Source organism: Pristiophorus japonicus, chromosome 2 (assembly GCF_044704955.1).
Source record: "Pristiophorus japonicus isolate sPriJap1 chromosome 2, sPriJap1.hap1, whole genome shotgun sequence".
NCBI classification, from domain to species: domain Eukaryota; kingdom Metazoa; phylum Chordata; class Chondrichthyes; family Pristiophoridae; genus Pristiophorus; species Pristiophorus japonicus.
In genome coordinates this window covers 11,283,580-11,303,539 of record NC_091978.1, presented here as the reverse complement: position 1 = coordinate 11,303,539, position 19,960 = coordinate 11,283,580, and the positions used below count along the sequence as shown (strand labels likewise).

Here is a 19,960-nt window from a genome sequence, read left to right as displayed (position 1 = left end):
TTCTCGGGGGTTCAACCGCTTGGTAATTATACTGGCTCGGGTTCAGTGCACACAGACCCCTGAATCAGTGAAGGATCCTAATTCAGACCATGGATCTAATCTATAAATTATGGGACTAGCTTCCCAAAAACAAAGGAGAGGTCGACGTTAGCAAGCATTACAGTGCACCCGAGCAGAGCAGCCAGTTACCATCTCCTTGCAGTAACCAGTAACTGTGCTAAATAAAGGGGACGGTGTTCCTAGGGTCAGCCCGAGGAGCCCGGGCCGACAAACGTCACTGTGAACAAGCGAGGCTACAGGAGCCGTCCGAGAATAATGCCTGCCGGGGTCCCACACTCCGCCCCGGGGAGCGTCAGGAAGCCCAGACTGCCCAGATACTCCAGCTCGTCCTTCTCACTGGTCTTCAGCTCACAGAGAACACCCCGAGAACCTGGGAGAGAGTTGGGGGGAGAGGGAGAGAGAGGGAGGGAGAGGGGGGGAGAGGGAGGGAGGGAGAGGGGGGGAGAGGGAGGGAGAGAGGGGGATCGGGAGAGAGAGGGAGGGAGAGGGAGAGGGGAAGAGAGAGGGGGAGCGAGAGGGAGAGGGAGGGAGGTGGAGAGAGGGGGGGAGAGAGGGACCGAGAGAGAGAGAGGCAGAGGGAGAGAGAGAGGGAACGAGAGGGAAAGGGAGGGAGAGAGAGGGAGAGGGAGTGAGAGAGAGGGAGGGAGGGCGCGAGGGAGAGAGAGAGGGAGAGGTAGGGAGAGAGAGAGAGAGAGTGAGAGAAGGAGAGAGGGAGCAAGCGAGAGGGAGCGAGAGAAAGAAAGACAGAGAGAGAGAGACAGAGGAAGAGAAAGAAAGGTAAGTCACACACCATCCTGACTTGAACCGTTCCTTCATTGTCGCTGGGTCACACTCCTGGAACTCCCTCCCTAATAACACTGTGGGAGCACCTTCACCACACGGACTGCAGCGGTTCAAGAAGGCGGCTCACCACCACCTTCTCAAGGGGTAATTAGGGATGGGCAATAAATGCCGGCCTTGCCAGCGACACCCACATTCCATGAATGAATTAAAAAGAGCAGAATGACACAGAATGTACAGAACAGAACCAGGCTTTCAGCCCAACAAGTCTAGCCGGCGTTTATGCTCCACATGAGCCTCCTGCTACCTCTCGAACTTGTGAACGAGTTTTGGTTTAACTTTAGTTTCTTTGTGCCAACTCCCTTTACTCTTCCCCCAGGCACTGGCTCATGATGGGATGCCTTCTGCGGGCACTCGTAACCTTCCAGATAGCTTGCCCATCAAGGGCAGTGTAGTGGTTATGCCACTGGACGAGCACTCCAGAGGCCTGGACTGATAATCTCGAGGACATGAGTTCAAATCCCACCATAGCAGTTTGAGAATTTGGATTTTGTTTCAAAATAATCTGGAAATAAAAAGTGCCAGCTGTGGCTCAGTGGGCAGCACACTCGCCTCTGAGTCAGAAGGTTGTGGGTTCAAGTCCCACTCCAGGAACTTGAACACAGAAATCCAAACTGACGCTCCAGTGCAGTGCTGAGCGAGTGCCACACTGTCGGAGGTGCCGTCTTTTGGATCAGGCTAATAAGGGAGTGCCAATGAGTGTCGCCCACAACGAGAATTAATCTTCATAAAAGTTGTTCTTCAAGTGGGAGGCTAAATAGAAAGGAACGGCACTAGATGGGAGTTAACAAGGAGGTCAGATAGAACTTTTTCTCATCTTGCTTTGTGGAATTGGTGGAAAGCTATGTGGAATTGGTGTCCAGGACATTGAGGAGCCAATGTGATGTGTTTCTGGAAAAAGAAGGGGGAGATGGCGGGGACCAGGGTCTGGGGGATGGGGGAGAAGGGTCGGGGGATGGGGGGAGAAGGGTCGGGGGATGGGGGGAGAAGGGTCGGGGGATAGGGGTATCAGGGTCGGGGGGATGGGGGGTACCAGGGTCGGGGGATGATGGGGAGCAGGGTCGGGGGATGGGGGAGAAGGGTCAGGAATGGGGGGGAAGGGTCGGGGGGATAGGGGTACCAGGGTCGGGGGATGGGGGGAGAAGGGTCGGGGGATGGGGGGAGAAGGGTCGGGGGATGGGGGAGAAGGGTCAGGGGGATGGGGGGAGAAGGGTCGGGGGGATAGGGGTACCAGGGTCGGGGGATGGGGGAGAAGGGTCGTGGGATGGGGGAGCAGGGTCGGGGGATGGGGGGAGCTGGGCCGGGGGATGGGGGGAGAAGGGTCGGGAAATGGAGGGGCAGGGGTCGGGGGATGGGGGAGAAGGGTCGGGGGATGGGGGAGCAGGGTCGGGGGATGGGGGGAGAAGGGTCAGGGGATGGGGGGAGAAGGGTCGGGGGATGGGGAGAAGGGTCGGGGGATGGGGGAAGAAGGGTCGGGGGATGGGGGGAGAAGGGTCGGGGATGGGGAGAAGGATCGGGGGATGGGGGGAGAAGGGTCGGGGGATGGGGGGAGAAGGGTCGGGGGATGGGGGTACCAGGGTCGGGGGATGGGGGGAGAAGGATCGGGGGAATAGGGGTATCAGGGTCGGGGGGATGGGGGTACCAGGGTCAGGGAATGATGGGGAGCAGGGTCGGGGGATGGGGGGAGAAGGGTCAGGGATGGGGGAGAAGGGTCGGGGGGATAGGGGTACCAGGGTCGGGGGATGGGGGGAGAAGGGTCGGGGGATGGGGGGAGAAGGGTCAGGAGGATGGGGGGAGAAGGGTCGGGGGGATAGGGGTACCAGGGTCAGGGGATGGGGGAGAAGGGTCCGGGGATGGGGGAGCAGGGTCGGGGGATGGGGGAGAAGGGTCAGGGGGATGGGGGGAGAAGGGTCGGGGGGATGGGGGTACCAGGGTCGGGGGATGGGGGGAGAAGGGTCGTGGGATGGGGGAGTAGGGTCGGGGGATGGGGGGAGAAGGGTCAGGGGATGGGAGGGAGAAGGGTCGTGGGATGGGGTAGAAGGGTCGGGGGGATGGGGGAAGAAGGGTCGGGGGATAAGGGGAGAAGGGTCGGGGGATGGGGAGAAGGATCGGGGGATGGGGGGAGAAGGTTCGGGGGATGGGGGAGAAGGGTCGGGGGATAGGGGTACCAGGGCCGGGGGATGGGGGGAGAAGGAACGGGGGAATAGGGGTATCAGGGTCGGGGGGATGGGGGTACCAGGGTCAGGGGATGATGGGGAGCAGGGTCGGGGGATGGGGGGAGAAGGGTCAGGGATGGGGGAGAAGGGTCGGGGGGATAGGGGTACCAGGGTCGGGGGATGGGGGGAGAAGGGCCGGGGGATGGGGGGAGAAGGGTCGGGGGGATAGAGGTACCAGGGTCGGGGGATGGGGGGAGAAGAGCCGGGGGATGGGGGGAGAAGGGTCGGGGGATGGGGGAGCAGGGTCAGGGGATGGGGGGAGAAGGGTCAGGGGATGGGGGGAGAAGGGTCGGGGGATGGGGAGAAGGGTCGGGGGGTGGGGGAAGAAGGGTCGGGGGATGGGGGGAGAAGGGTCGGGGGGATGGGGGTACCAGGGTCGGGGGATGGGGGGAGAAGGGTCGTGGGATGGGGGAGTAGGGTCGGGGGATGGGGGGAGAAGGGTCAGGGGATAGGGGGGAGAAGGGTCGTGGGATGGGGGAGAAGGGTCGGGGGGATGGGGGAAGAAGGGTCAGGGGATGAGGGGAGAAGGGTCGGGGGATGGGGAGAAGGATCGGGGGATGGGGGGAGAAGGTTCGGGGGATGAGGGGAGAAGGGTCGGGGGATGGGGAGAAGGATCGGGGGATGGGGGAAGAAGGGTCGGGGGATGGGGGAGAAGGGTCGGGGGATAGGGGTACCAGGGTCGGGGGATGGGGGGAGAAGGATCGGGGGAATAGGGGTATCAGGGTCGGGGGGATGGGGGTACCAGGGTCAGGGGATGATGGGGAGCAGGGTCGGGGGATGGGGGTGGAAGGGTCAGGGATGGGGGAGAAGGGTCGGGGGGATAGGGGTACCAGTGTCGGGGGATGGGGGGAGAAGGGTCAGGGGATGGGGGGAGAATGGTCGGGGGGATAGAGGTACCAGGGTCGGGGGATGGGGGGAGAAGAGCCGGGGGATGGGGGGAGAAAGGACGGGAGATGGAGGGGCAGGGGTCGGGCGATGGGGGGAGAAGGGTCGGGGGATGGGGGAGCAGGGTCAGGGGATGGGGGGAGAAGGGTCAGGGGATGGGGGGGAGAAGGGTCGGGGGATGGGGAGAAGGGTCGGGGGGATGGGGCAAGAAGGGTCGGGGGATGGGGGGAGAAGGGTCGGGGGATGGGGAGAAGGGTCGGGGGATGGGGGAAGAAGGGTCGGGGGATGGGGGGAGAAGGGTCGGGGGATAGGGGTACCAGGGTCGGGGAATGGGGGGAGGAGAATCGGGGAAATAGGGGTATCAGGGTCGGGGGGATGGGGGTACCAGGGTCAGGAGATGATGGGGAGCAGGGTCGGGGGATGGGGGGAGAAGGGTCAGGGATGGGGGAGAAGGGTCGGGGGGATAGGGGTACCAGTGTCGGGGGATGGGGGGAGAAGGGTCGGGGGATGGGGGAGCAGGGTCGGGGGATGGGGGGAGAAGGGTCAGGGGGATGGAGGGAGAAGGGTCGGGGGGATAGGGGTACCAGGGTCGGGGGATGGGGGGGAGAAGGGTCGTGGGATGGGGGAGCAGGGTCGGGGGATGGGGGGAGAAGGGCCGGGGGATGGGGGGAGAAGGGTCGGGGGATGGGGGGAGAAGGGTCGGGGGATGGGGGGAGAAGGGTCGGATGATGGGGGGTGAAGGGTCAGGGGGATGGGGGGAGAAGGGTCGGGGGATGGGGGGAGAAGGGTCGGGGGATGGGGGGAGAAGGGTCGGATGATGGGGGGTGAAGGGTCAGGGGGATGGGGGGAGCAGGGTCGGGGGATGGGGGAGAAGGGTCAGGTGGATGGAGGGAGAAGGGTCAGGGGGATAGGGGTACTAGGGTCGGGGGATGGGGGGAGAAGGGTCGTGGGATGGGGGAGTAGGGTCGGGGGATGGGGGGAGAAGGGTCAGGGGATGGGGGGGAGAAGGGTCGGGGGATGGGGGAGAAGGGTCGGGGGGATGGGGGAAGAAGGGTCGGGGGATGAGGGGAGAAGGGTCGGGGGATGGGGAGAAGGATCGGGGGATGGGGGGAGAAGGTTCGGGGGATGGGGGGAGAAGGGTCGGGGGATAGGGGTACCAGGGTCGGGGGATGGGGGGAGAAGGATCGGGGGAATAGGGGTATCAGGGTCGGGGGGATGGGGGTACCAGGGTCAGGGGATGATGTGGAGCAGGGTCGCGGGATGGGGGGAGAAGGGTCAGGGATGGGGGAGAAGGGTCGGGGTGATAGGGGTACCAGGGTCAGGGGATGGGGGGAGAAGGGTCGGGGGATGGGGGGAGAAGGGTCGGGGGGATAGAGGTACCAGGGTCGGGGGATGGGGGGAGAAGAGCCGGGGGATGGGGGGAGAAGGGTCGGGAGATGGAGGGGCAGGGGTCGGGCGATGGGGGGAGAAGGGTCGGGGGATGGGGGAGCAAGGTCTGGGGATGGGGGGAGAAGGGTCAGGGGATGGGGGGGAGAAGGGTCGGGGGATGGGGAGAAGGGTCGGGGGATGGGGGAAGACGGGTCGGGGGATGGGGGGAGAAGGGTCGGGGGATGGGGAGAAGGGTTGGGGGGATGGGGGAAGAAGGGTCGGGGGATGGGGGGAGAAGGGTCGGGGGATAGGGGTACCAGGGTCGGGGGATGGGGGAGAAGGATCGGGGGAATAGGGGTATCAGGGTCGGGGGGATGGGGGTACCAGGGTCAGGGGATGATGGGGAGCAGGATCGGGGGATGGGGGGAGAAGGGTCAGGGATGGGGGAGAAGGGTCGGGGGGATAGGGGTACCAGGGTTGGAGGATGGGGGGAGAAGGGTCAGGGGATGGGGGGAGAAGGGTCGGGGGGATAGGGGTACCAGGGTCGGGGGATGGGGGGAGAAGGGTCAGGGGATGGGGGGAGAAGGGTCGGGGGGATAGGGGTACCAGGGTCGGGGGATGGGGGGAGAAGGGTCAGGGATGGGGGAGAAGGGTCGGGGGGATAGGGGTACCAGGGTCGGGGGATTGGGGGGGAGAAGGGTCGTGGGATGGGGGAGCAGGGTCGGGGGATGGGGGGAGAAGGGTCAGGGGATGGGGGGAGAAGGGTCGGGGGGATAGGGGTACCAGGGTCGGGGGATTGGGGGGTAGAAGGGTCGTGGGATGGGGAAGCAGGGTCGGGGGATGGGGGGAGAAGGGCCGGGGGATGGGGGGAGAAGGGTCGGGAGATGGAGGGGCAGGGGTCGGGGGATGGGGGGAGAAGGGTCGGGGATGGGGGAGCAGGGTCGGGGGATGGGGGCAGTAGGGTCAAGGGATGGGGGGGAGAAGGGTCGGGGGATGGGGGAGAAGGGTCGGGGATGGGGGGAGAAGGGTCGGGGGATGGGGAGAAGGATCGGGGGATGGGGGGAGAAGGGTCGGGGGATGGGGGGAGAAGGGTCGGGGGATGGGGGGAGATGGATCAGGGGAATAGGGGTATCAGGGTCGGGGGGTGGGGGTACCAGGGTCAGGGGATGATGGGGAGCAGGGTCGGGGGATGGGGGAGAAGGGTCAGGGGTGGGGGAGAAGGGTCGGGGGGATAGGGGTACCAGGGTCGGGGGATTGGGGGGGAGAAGGGTCGTGGGATGGGGGGAGAAGGGTCGGGGGATGGGGGGAGAAGGGTCAGGGGGATGGGGTGAGAAGGGTCGGGGGATGGGGGGAGAAGGGTCGGGGGATGGGGGGAGAAGGGTCAGGGATGGGGGAGAAGAGTCGGGGGGATAGGGGTACCAGGGTCGGGGGATGGGGGGAGAAGGGTCGGGGGATGGGGGGAGAAGGGTCAGGGGGATGGGGTGAGAAGGGTCGGGGGGATAGGGGTACCAGGGTCGGGGGATGGGGGGAGAAGGGTCGGGGGATGAGGGAGCAGGGTCGGGGAATGGGGGAGAAGGTTCGGGGGGATGGGGGAAGAAGCGTCGGGGGATGAGGGGAGAGGGGTCGGGGGATGGGGGAGAAGGGTTGGGGGATGGGGGGAGAAGGGTCGGGGATGGGGGAGAAGGGTCGGGGGATGGGGGAGAAGGTTCGGGGGGATGTGGGAAGAAGCGTCGGGGGATGGAGGGGCAGGGGTCGGGCGATGGGGGGAAAAGGGTCGGGGGATGGGGGAGCAGGGTCGGGGGATGGGGGGAGAAGGGTCGGGGGATGGGGGGGAGAAGGGTCGGGGGATGGGGGGAGAAGGGTCGCGGGATGGGGGGGAGAAGGGTCGGGGGATGGGGTAGAAGGGTCGGGGGATGGGGGAGAAGGGTCGGGGGATGGGGGAGAAGGTTCGGGGGGATGGGGGAAGAAGCGTCGGGGGATGAGGGGAGAGGGGTCGGGGGATGGGGGAGAAGGGTCGGGGGATGGGGGAGAAGGGTCGGGGGATGGGGGGAGAAGGGTCGGGGGAACAGGGTCGGAGGTATGGGGGGAGAAGGGTCGGGGGGATGGGGGAGAAGGGTCGGGGGGATGGGAGGACCAGGGTCTGGGGGATACTGGTGTACGGTTTGCATGGATATGGGGAGATGGGGGTGTAGATTTGGTTTGATCAATTGTGAGGGAACAGGCTGGTGGGCCCTAATGGCCTTTACCTAAATGTTCGTGTATCCATTCGGAACACCCTACCATTGGCTTTCAGTGCAGACATCAGGCAGATAACCAGATTCCGGGCCTCGCTGGGGTCCAGCATCTGCGGCAGAACGTCCAATTGGATAAGCGAAGGAAAGTGGTAAAGTAAGGATTCCGGGAAGCTTGGCTTCTTGCTGTGGAAAAACATCATCAGCTCCTGGAAAATAAAGCCAGAGAAATCGTCAGCAAGTGGATCCAGCTGTCTTCACTGACTCACCCGTCAGCATCTGAGAGCTTCTGTCCAAGGGTTGTACATTGCCCAATATAATAATCCTGCACGTTCTGGCAGAAGCTAATATCTAACTCTACACATCCAAAACTCGACTGCCCCACGTCCAAACTCGCACCGAGTCCCGTTCACCCATCATCATCATCATAGGCAGTCCCTCTAAAAGTGAATTCTCAGGTGACAATACAGGAATTACAGTCTCTGTCACGGGTGGGACAGACAGTGGTTGGAGGAAAGGGTGGGTGGGGAGTCTGGTTTGCCGCACGCTCCTTCCGCTGCCTGCGCTTGATTTCTGCACACTCTCGGCGACGAGACTCGAGGTGCTCAGCGCCCTCCCAGATGCTCTTCCTCCACTTAGGGCGGTCTTTGGCCAGGGACTCCCAGGTGTCGGTGGGGCTGTTGCACTTTATCTTGGAGGCTTTGAGGGTGTCCTTGAAATGTTTCCTCTGCCCACCTGGGGCTCGCTTGCCGTATAGGAATTCCGAGTAGAGCGCTTGCTTTGGGAGTCTCGTGTCAGGTATGCAGACGATGTAGCCCGCCTAACGGAGCTGGTCGAGTGTGGTCAGTGCTTCGATGCTGGGGATGTTGGCCACCAACGATGTCGCCGCAAGATCCTGCAAATCACCCATCACCCCCTGCACTCGCTGACCTACATTGGCTTCCGATCCGGCAACGCCTCATTCTTAAAATTCTCATCCTCATGTTTAAAACCCTCCATGGCCCTCGCCCCCTCCCTATCTCTGTAACCTTCTCAAGCCCTACAACCCCCCCCGCCCCCACCCAAGAACTCTGCACGCCTCCAATTCTGAGCTTTTGTTCAGTGGGTAACACTCTGAGTCAGAAAGTTCTGGGTTCAAATCCCACTCCAGGGATTCGAACCCATAATTGAGGCTGACATCCCAGTGCAGTGCTGAGGGAGTGCTGCTCTGTGAGATGTGCCGTCTCTCGGATGAGATCTTAAACCCACGCAGGTGGACGCAAAATATCCCATGGCACTATTTCGAAGAAGAGCAGGGGAGTTATCACTGGTGTCCTGGCCATATTTGTCCCTCAACCAACATCATTAAAATAGATTATCTGGTCATTATCACGTTGCTCTTTGTGGGAGCTTGCTGCCGCGTTTCATAAGATCATAAGAAATAGGAACAGGAGTAGGCCATACGGCCCCTCGAGCCTGCTCCGCCTTTCAATAAGATTATGGCTGATCCGATCATGGACTCAGCTCCACTTCCCCGCCCACTCCCCATAACCCCTTATCGTTTAAGAAACTGTCTATTTCTGTCTTAAATTTATTCAATGTCCCATCTTCCACAACTCTCTGAGGCAGAGAATTCTACAGATTTACAACCCTCTGAGAGAAGAAATTCCTCCTCATCTCAGTTTTAAATGGGCGGTCCCTTATTCTAAGACCATGCCCCCTAGTTCTAGTCTCCCCCATCAGTGGAAACATCCTCTCTGCATCCAGCTTGTCAAGCCCCCTCATAATCTTATACGTTTTGATAAGATCACCTCTCATTCTTCTGAATTCCAATCTGTAGCGGCCCAACCTACTCAACCTTTCCTCATAAGTCAACCCCCTCATCTCTGGAATCATCCTAGTGAACCTTCTCTGAACTGCCTCCAAAGTAAGTATATCCTACATTACAACAGTGACGACACTCCTCAAAAAGTACTTCATTGGCTGTTTAAGGGCTTTGGGAGGTTGTAAAAGATGCTATATAAATGCAAGTCTTTCTTTCAGTGGGATATATGCTACCTAACCAATCACTGGCCCCCCCTCAATGATGGCCGATGATTGTCCGTTTTGCCCCACCCCACCCTGCCCGTCTACCTGCTCTGCCAGCAATTCCCGACGTCTCACCTGGGTGGGAGTAAGGTTATTGAGTGCCGTGGGTTTGGAGTACTTCTCCTGCATGGCAGGAAACCAGGCTCCCTCACATGCCTTCAGGAACGACCTGGCCTCCAAGGCTCCACATACGCAGGCGCATAGCCGCTCCTCATCCTCCAGCACGAAGCAATAGTCGGGGCAGAAAGTCAGGAAATGGCCCAGGAATCTACAGATGGGCAACAAGGCATCATGTGGTCAACATGTCCAAACAATATCATCCTTTCAAGCTTCTCAGCATGGCCTCCCCAGCTCCTGCAATACTTAGCGAGCTCAGAGAATCCCCGGGAGGAGGGACGTCGGTTATGTGGAGATTATGGGCCCAAGTTTCGAGCCGCGCCTAGAACGGCACAGTCCCGACCTGGACGCCCGTTTTTCGCGCCACAAAGTGCGCCTAAAAAAAACTTTCAGATTCTCCAGCTCCCTGCAGGTCGTTTGCAGCTCGGCGCAGTGCAGCGGGAGCTGTAGGGGGCGGAGCCAGGTCCCTGCGCTGAAAACAGTGCCGGGACCTCTGCACATGCGCGCTACAGTGGGCGCGCATGTGCAGTAGCTTCAGGCGCCCAAAACTGTGTGGGAGGGGCTGAAGCACGCAGCCCCTAGCCCTGGCCGAATGGCCTCACTGGGGCTGCGTGAATAAGGCTCCTCCCACGGCCAGCTCCTGCTTCCTCCCGACCCGACTCGACTCCCGCTTCACTCCCCCCCCCCCCCCCCGCCCCTAGACCGGACCCGACCCGACCCGACTCCCCGGACTGGACCCGACCCAACTCCCACTTCCCCCCCGCCCCCCGACTGGACCCGACCTGACCTCCCTCCCCCCGACCTGACCTCCCTCTCCCTCCCTCCCCCCGACCTGAACCAAACCGACCTCCCTCCCACCACCCCCCCACCGACCCGCGCTCCCCCCGACCCGACCCAATGCCACCTACCTGTAAATCTGGTGCTGGGGACGGGCCCTGCCTGAAGTCTTGGGCCCGACCGGGCCTCCCCCCCTCCTCCTTTCCCCCCTGCCTCCTCCTTTCCCCCCCTCCTCCTTTCTCCCCCCATCTCCTTTCTCCCCCCCATCTCCTTTCTACCCCCCATCTCCTTCCCCCCTCCCCCTCCCCCCTTCTCCTCCTCCCTCCTCCCCTTCTCCTCCCCCTCCCCCTCCCCCTCCCCCTTCTCCCCCTTCTCCCCTTCCCTCCCCCTTCCCTCCCTCTGCTCCCCCCCCTCCCTCTACCCCCCTCCTCCCCCTCCCCTCGCTGTCAGAAACACAGACACTGACAGACAGAGAATGAGAGACACACAGACAGACAGACAGAGAGATAGAGACACTGACAGAGACACACTGAGGGGCCATCCCAGCACGCTGTTGGAGGGCTCCCGGTGCTGCAGTCGGTAAGTAGAAAATGTTTTATTTATTGATTTTTTAAAAAATTATTTCTTATTAATTTTTTTTGATTGATTTATTGATTGATTTATTGATGTTTTTATCATTTATTATTGATGATGGCTCTTTATTTGTAAAACTGAAGTGTTTAATGTTTGTAAACTTCCCTTTAAACCCCCCCACCCCCATTCCCTATGCCTGATTTGTAACCTAAGCCTGATTTTCTAACGTGTAGACAAGGTTTTTTCGAGCGTACAAAAATCTTCACTTACTCCATTCTAAGTTAGTTTGGAGTAAGTTTTCACTGACGAAACTTTGAAAACAGGCGTAAGTGGCCAGACACGCCCCCTTTTGAAAAAAAATTCTGTTCCAAAGTGAAACTGTTCTAACTGACTAGAACTGGAGCAAACTAAATGGCGAGAATTCCGATTTCTAAGACTCTACACCAGTTGCTCCTAAAAATCAGGAGCAAATCATGTCGAAACTTGGGGCCAATGTCTCGATTATTATTATTCCTATACGGAAATTTAGGACCGAGATGAGGAGAAATTTTGTCACTCAGAGAGTGGTGAACCTGTGGAATTCTCTACCACAGAAGGCTGTGGAGGCCAAGACACTGAATATATTTAAGAGGGAGATAGATAGATTTCTAGACACAAAAGGCATCAAGGGGTATGGGGAAAAAGCGGGAATATGGTGTTGAGATAGAGGATCAGCCATGATCATATAGAATGGTGGTGCACGCTGGAAGAGCCGAATGGCCAACTACTGCTCCTATTTTCTATGTTTCTATGTTGCTTCTGTCTAAGGCTGAACCAGACAGCTCGCAACCTTGGCTTCACGATTGACCCCGAAATGAGCTTACGACCACATATCCACAGCATAACTAAGACCGCCTATTTCCATCTCCGTAACATCGCTCGTCCCCACCCTTGCCTCAGCTCATCCGCTGCTGAAGCTCTCATCCATGCCTTTGTTACCTCTAGACTTGACTATTCCAACGCACTCCTGGCCAGCCTCCCACATACTACCCGACGTAAACTTGAGCTGATCCAAAACTCGGCTGCCCGTGTCCTAACTTGCACCAAGTCCCACTCACCCATCACCCCTGTGCTCGCTGACCTACATTGGCTTCCGGTTAAGCAACGCCTCAATTTTAAAATTCTCACCCTTGTTTTCAAATCCCTCCATGGCCTCGCCCCTCCCTATCTCTGTAATCTCCTCCAGCCCCACAACCCCCTGAGATGTCTGCGCTCCTTTAATTCTGCCCTCTTGAACATCCCTGATTGGAATCACTCAACCATTGGTGGCCGTGCCTTCTGTTGCCTAGGCCCCAAGCTCTGGAACTCCCTCCCTAAACCTCTCTACCTCTCTTTCCTCCTTCAAGACAATCCTTAAAACCTACCTCTTTGACCAAGCTTTTGGTCACCTGCACGAATTTCTACTTATGCGGCTCAGTGTCAAATTTTTATCTCATAATACTCCTGTGAAGCACCGTGGGACGTTTCACCATGTTAAAGGTAATACAGGGCTGTAGTAATACCCACCCTCCTGTATGGATCAGAGGCATGGACCATGTACAGAAGACACCTCAAGTCGCTAGAGATATATCAGTAACGATGTCTCCGCAAGATCCTGCAAATCCCCTGGGAGGACAGGTGCACCAACGTCAGTGTCCTCGCCCAGGCTAACATCCCCAGTATTGAAGCACTGACCACACTCGACCAGCTCCGTTGGGCAGGTCACATTGTCCACATGCCAGACGCGAGATTCCCAAAGCAATTGCTTTATGCGGAGCTCCTTCACGGCAAACGAGCCAAAGGTGGGCAGCGGAAACGTTACAAGGACACCCTCAAAGCCTCCCTGGTAAAGTGCGACATCCCCACTGACACCTGGGAGTCCCTGGCCAAAGACCGCCCTAAGTGGAGGAAGCGCACCCGGGAGGGTGTGGAGCTCTTTGAGTCTCAACGCTGCGAGTGTGAAGAGGTCAGGTGCAGGCAGCGGATGGAGCGTGCGGCAAATCAGTCCCACCCACCCCTTCCCCCGACGACTGTCTGTTCCACCTGTGACAGGGTCTGTGGCTCTCGTATTGGACTGTTCAGCCACCTGAGGACTCACTTTGGGAATGGAAGCAAGTCTTCCTCAATTCCGAGGGACTGCCTTTGATGATGATATAAATACAAGTTGTTATTATTGTTGTTATTCACACTAGAGAAGCTCAGGATTTCCACTCTAAAAATTTCATTACGTCACCAGGTCATCTCTATAAGAACACAAGAACATAAGAATTAGGAGCAGGAGTCAACCATTCGGCCCCTCGAGCCTGCTCCGCCATTCAATAAGATCATGGCTGATCTTCTACCTCAACTCCACTTTCCCGCCTGATCCCCCATATCTCTTGATTCCCCTAGACTCCAAAAATCTATCCTTGCATATATTCAACAACCGAGCATCCACAGACCTTTGGGGTAAACAATTCCAAAGGTTCACCACCCTCTGAGTGAAGAAATTACTCCTCATAGAAAATAGAAGCAGTAGTAGGCCATTCGGCCCTTCGAGTCTGCACCGCCATTCAATATGATCATGGCTGATCCTCTATCTCAACACCATATTCCCGCTTTCTCCCCATATCCCTTGATGTGTTTTGTGTCTAGAAATCTATCTCTCTCCCTCTTAAATATATTCAGTGACTTGGCCTCCACAGCCCTCTGGGGCAGAGAATTCCACAGGTTCACCACCCTCTGAGTGAAGAAATTCCTCCTCATCTCAGTCTTAAATGGCCAACCCCTTATCCAGAGACTGTGCCTGCTGGTTTTAGACACTCCAGCCAGGGGAAACATCCTCTCAGCATCTACCCTGTCAATCCCCCTCAGAATCTTATATGTTTCAATAAGGTCACCTCTCATTCTTCTAAACACCAGAGAGTACAGGCCCAATCTTCTCAATCTCTCCTCTTAGGACAACCCTCTGATCTCAGGAATCAATCTCGGTGAACCTTTGTTGCACCTCTAAGGCAAGTAGATCCCTCCTTTGATAAGAAGAACAAAACTGTGCACTGTATTCCAAGTGTGGTCTCATCAATACCCTGTACTCTCTCAAGAGCTCCAATCCACACACTTCACTCTAATCAGCAGACCCACTATCTCCATCTATTCCACAGTATTTGGAATGTCGATCCATGAATAAATAATCGTAAATGAACTTTCATTGATATGTTATTGTGAATTCCCAAACAAGTGACCGCAACCATAACAAACCCTGAATAGTTCACTTTTATGTATTTTTTTTAAACCGTTGCCTTTCTGCAGACATCCTGTTCCATCAGGATGGATTGGTGGATTGTGCTGAGTCTACTGGTCCGTGTCTTACCGGTCTCCAATCAGGTCGGGGTGCTGGATTGCTCGTGCTTTTGCCTGAGACTTGGAGAGGTGTCTCTCCCGGCACATGGAGTACAGAGCCCTCTGTAACGACAAGACAGACATCAACGGAAAGGCAGTTTTACACCTTACAATTTGCATTTATGATCATGCCTTTAGCATAAAAAAAATATCCCAAGTGCTCTTCACACCAACGTTATGAGACAAAATTTGACACCGAGCCACATAAGGAGAAATTACGACAGGTGGCCAAAAACTTGATCAAGGAGGTAGGTTTTAAGGAGCATCTGAAAGGAGGAGAGAGAGGTGGATAGGTTTAGGGGGTGAGTTCCAGAGCTTAGAACCTCGGCAGCTGAAGGAACAGTCATCAATGGAGGGACAAAAGAATCCAGAATAGGCAAGAGGCCAGAACTGAAGGAACTGTCCCATCAAACACTTCCACATCAGGTACAGTACGGGTTAGATACAGAGTAAAGCTCCCTCTACACTGTCCCATCACACACTCCCAGGGTAGGTACAGCACGGGTTAGATACAGAGTAAAGCTCCCTATACGCTGTCTCATCACACACTCCCAAGGCAGGTAGAGCATGGAGTTAGATACAGAGTAAAGCTCTCTCTACATTGTCCCATCAAACACTCCCAGGACAAGTACAGCATGGGTTAGATACAGAGTAAAGCTCTCTCTACACTGTCCCATCAAATACTCGCAGGGCAGGTACAACACGGGTTAGATACAGAGTAAAGCTCCTTCTACACTGTCCTATCAAACACATCCAGGGCAGCTACATTATGGGTTAGATACAGAGTAAAGCTCCTTCTACACTGTCCCATCAAACACTCCCAGGGCAGCGACAACATGGGTTAGATACAGAGTAAAGCTCCCTCTACACTGTCCCATCAAACACTCCCAGGGCAGGTACAGCACGGGTTAGATACAGAGTAAAGCTCCTTCTACACTGTCCCATCAAACACTCCCAGGGCAGGTACAGCATGGGTTAGATACAGAGTAAAGTTCCCTCTACACTGTCCCATCAAACACTCCCAGGGCAGGTACAGCATGGGTTAGATACAGAGTAAAGTTCCCTCTACACTGTCCCAGCATATACAGTCAGCAGAGAAGACGAAGCTATCATCTCATCATCAGCTGGGCCTGCATTGAAAGCCAACTCTCGGAGGTGAGAAGCTGCTGCCTGACTCAGTCCCCAAACTCCCGTTATACGTTGATGCGTATACCTTGTCCTTCGGCAGGAATGGCCGAACGGTGTAAGGCTTCACTGTGGGGAAGAGTGGAGGAGGCTGGTTAAAGAGGTCGTTGCTACTGGTGACTGGCAGCATCATCTGTAACGACAGGATGCAAACAACGGCAGAAATTAGATTGCAATACACTCAGAACATTGGAACAGGAGGAGGCCATTGAGTCCCTCGGGCCTGTTCCGCCATTCAATGTGATCATGGCTGATCTGTGATCAGAGCTGAAACACAGATTTGCCTTTCACAGCCTCAGCACGTCCCACAAGGGCTTTACACCAAAATTACATTGTTGTATTGTGGGAAACGCAGCAGCCAATTTGCGCACAGGAAGCTCCCATAAGCAGCAATGTGACAATAAGCGAATCATCTGTTTGGGTGATGCTGGTTGAGGGATAAATATTGGACAGGACACCGGGGAGAACTTCATTTGGAATAGAACCATGCGATTTTTAACATCCATCTGCGGAAGCAGACGGGGCCTCGGTTTAATGTCTCCGACAGTGCGGCACTCCCTCAGTACTGCACTCGAGTGTCAGACTAGATTTTTGATCTCACGTTTCTGGAGTGGGACTTAAACCCACAACCTTATGACTTTAAGGCGGGAGTGCTGCCCACTGAGCCACTCAGGAATCCCCAAAGACGCTAAATACCACGGGGACGATTATTCAGAAACCAACCTCCAATCAGAACGTCTCCCCTTGGGAACTCAGAGTCGGAGGTCACTGAAGCAAACCCCACAGCTATCCGGAAACAGTGGGGAATAACCGACCATCGCCCCACGGGTTCCCACACCTGTGCCCCAGAGGCCTGGACTAACAATCCAGAGACATGAGTTCAAATCCCACCATGGCAGCTGAGGAATTTAAATTCAGTTAATTAAATAAATCTGGAATTAAAAAGCTAGTGTCAGTAATGGTGACCATAAAACTACCGGATTGTCGTAAAAACCCATCTAGTTCACTGATGTCCTTTAGGGAAGGAAATCTGCCGTCCTGATCCGATCTGGGCCTATATGTGACTCCAAACCCACAGCAATGTGGTTGACTCTTAACTGCCCTCTGAACTGGCCTAGCAAGACACTCAGTCGTACTAAACCGCTTCAAAGAAGAATCACCACATGGACTGCAGCGGTTCAAGAAGGCGGCTCACCACCATCCTCTCAAGGGGCAATTTGGGACGGGCAATAAATGCCGGCCTTGCCAGCAACGCCCACATCCCGTGAACGAATATATAAAAATAAAAGACCTGAACCTGAACCGATACACACGGACCTATTGGTGAATTCAATGATACATTTTCCCCCCACGCCTCATTTCATGAACTGCCTAGTAAAAGGTGATCTTATATACAATACATATCGGGTCCAGAACGAGGGGTCATAGGGCTCAAAATTCAGTACCACCGGAAAGCTGGTGCTCCCCTCACCTTTAGCCCCGAAATGTTTTCGTGGCTGGGCCACCCCATATTCAGCTCCAAAAGTGAACAAGTGGGTTCCAGCTCTAATGAACCCTTCCAAAGTGGATTTTTCAGTGCTGTGGCTGTGTTAATTTGAGCGTTATCACCACTGAGAAATTCAGCATGCAGGCAAGGGTTTCTAATGAGCCAGCTGCTAAAGGCCAGGATTTGCAGCAAGGCCCTGAGCGGGGAAGGAGTTTGAAAGGATGGCTGGTGTAAGAGGTGCAAGGATAGCCAACAGGTTCACTGATATGGAGCAGGAGACACTGTTGGACGGTACTGTTTCCTGACGTGGGGAGACCTGGCAGACCGCCAGTACCTAATGCATGGAGAGATATTGTAGGGGAGGTGTCAGGCACCTCCATATATGTGAGGACGCACCCTCCCAGGAGGGTACTGGCCAGTCTGCACCCGGCCCTTCCAGGGTGGCGATGGGTCGACGCCTCCGAGCTCTGGGGCGACGGGGATCCTCCTCTTCCTCCTGTGACTCCTCCTCCTGTACCTCCTCCTCCTCCTCCTCCTCCTGCGTCTCCTCCTCCAGTGTCTCCTCCTCAGGTGGTACTGCTGGCTTGACCTCCAGCGGCTGTCCCCTCATGATGACCAGGTTGTGCAGCATTCAGCAGACTACAACGATTATGGAGACCCGTTGAGGAGAGTACTGCAAGGTACTACCAGAGCGGTCCAGGCACCGGAACCTCTGTATAAGGATGCCTATGCACTGCTCGATGATGCACCTGGTGGGACAAGAGCGTCATTGTATGCATGCTCTGGCGCTGTCCTGGGGTTGCGCAGAGGAGTGAGCAGCCAAGTGGACAGGGGATATCTCTTGTCCCCAAGCATCCAACCACAATCCTGACTCAGGCCGGTGAAGACGACAGGTGTACAGGTCTGTCACAGAATGAGCGAATCATGGCTGCTGCCTCCCTTGCCCGCTGCCTCTCTGTACAGTGCTGACGGCTACACCTTCTCCTGCGTGCTGCCCTGCTTCTGAGCAGGTGTACCAGGAGTTGCCCTCCCAACACTCCTCCCATCCTCAGGGCGAACCCTGCCAAACAGGTCTCTGCAGCCCACAGGCCTTCACTAAAGAGTCAGACCTGAAAGTTGTACAAAAGTGCAGGGGTCTGTGCAAACCTCTGAGCAGCACTCTGGTTTAATGAAGCTAAAACAATGAATAAAACTGTATGAAAAGCTAAATACTGCGCATGATGGGATATGACATTAAAAACACTAATAAGTAATAAAACTATTCACCTACCAAAGGGTCCCAGCGGTGTCGCGTTCGAGCAACGCATCGAAAACCTCACGGGGCACTGCCGGGAAAAGTCCGACCTTTCCCTCGGTGAATGTCGCCGTGGTTGTCGCTTTCCAGCGGCCCCGCACACTGCAGAGCTCACCGCTGGAAACCCTCCTTTACAGCAGCTTCACCGCGCCGTTTCCAGCGGAAGTGAACACCGCTCGAATTCTCCCCGAGCCGAATATGGCTCGGGGAGGGAAAAGTACCCGACCGCGGCGGCCCATCGATTTTCCCGATCGACCCACCCAAACCCCGCGGTAGCCGTCCCTTTAGGGCCGGTGAATTTCAGGCCCACACTCTCAGGATAAGAGGTCGGCCATTTAAGACAGAGATGAGGAGGAATTTTTTCACTCAGACAGTTGTGAATCTCTGGAATTCTCTGCCCCAAGAGGCTGTGAATGTTCAGTCGTTGAGTATATTCAATGCTGCGATCGATAGATTTTTGGACTCAATGGGAATCAAGGACTAGGGGAATCAGGCAGGAAAGTGGAGTTAAGGTCGAAGGTCGGCCATGATCGTATTGAATGGCGGAGCAGGCTCGAGCGGCTGAATGGCCTTCTCCTGCTCCTATTTTTTATGTTCTTAAAAGGGATGATTCACTCCCAACTACCACTGTATGGCTTGCGTGTCTCTGTGTCTGTTGCTTTATAATGTACAGCAAACACTGGGTTAAAAGGAACAATTCACCTGAAACATCGACCGACTGCTCCACCACACCGTCGTGTTTTGAGACGGAAGAGATATCAAATCATGAGCAGCTCCCTCGCCTCTGAGTCAGAAGGTTATGGGTTCGAGCCCCACTCCAGGGACTTGATCCCGTAAATCCAGCATGACACTCCCAGTGCAGTGCTGAGGGAGTGCTGCACTGTCGGAGGTGCCGTCTTTTGGATGAGACGTTAAACTGAATCCCTGTCTGCTCTCTCAGGTGGATGTAAAAGATCCCATGGCCACTATTTTGAAGAAGAGCAGGGGAGTTCTCCCCGGTGTCCTGATGAATTTTTATCCCTCAATCAACATCACTAACGTCACCCTCCCCCAAAAACAAGGGAAATGCAGCACCATGAGAACCGCCACTACCTCCACCCACGAGCACCCACCCAAACATGACCTCTGACCCTCGCCCATCCACCCCCAGCCAAACATGGCCTAGAACCCCCACCCACCCAACCCCCACCCAAACATGGCCTCTAACCAATCAGCTCAAACAACAATAACAACCTGCATTTATATAGCACCTTTAATGTAGTAAAATATCCCAAGGTGCTTCACAGGAGCGATTATCAAACAGAATTTGACACTGAGCCACATAAGGAGATATTAGGACAAATTGCTGGTCACAGGAATGTGGGAAGGGAGGACCTTGAGATAATCACTATCACTAGGGGGGCAGTGCTGGACAGGCTAATGGGACTCAAGGTAGACAAGAGCCCTGGTCCTGATGAAATGCATC

General features: G+C 56.3%; 1 protein-coding gene across 1 annotated transcript in view; it reads right to left on the bottom strand.

The window, feature by feature from the left end:
- Positions 1-212: 212 nt before the first annotated feature.
- The window catches only part of LOC139228420 (protein O-GlcNAcase), a 104,862-nt gene continuing 85,114 nt past the window's right edge, over positions 213-19,960 (bottom strand). Inside the window, exons 13-17 of the mRNA XM_070859522.1 lie at positions 15,744-15,848; positions 14,502-14,593; positions 9,743-9,935; positions 7,650-7,809; positions 213-430 (exon numbers count right to left, since the gene is read on the bottom strand). Coding sequence (XP_070715623.1) covers positions 294-430; positions 7,650-7,809; positions 9,743-9,935; positions 14,502-14,593; positions 15,744-15,848 — 687 coding nt within the window. The 3' untranslated portion in view covers positions 213-293. The remainder of the gene's footprint in view (positions 431-7,649; positions 7,810-9,742; positions 9,936-14,501; positions 14,594-15,743; positions 15,849-19,960) is intronic.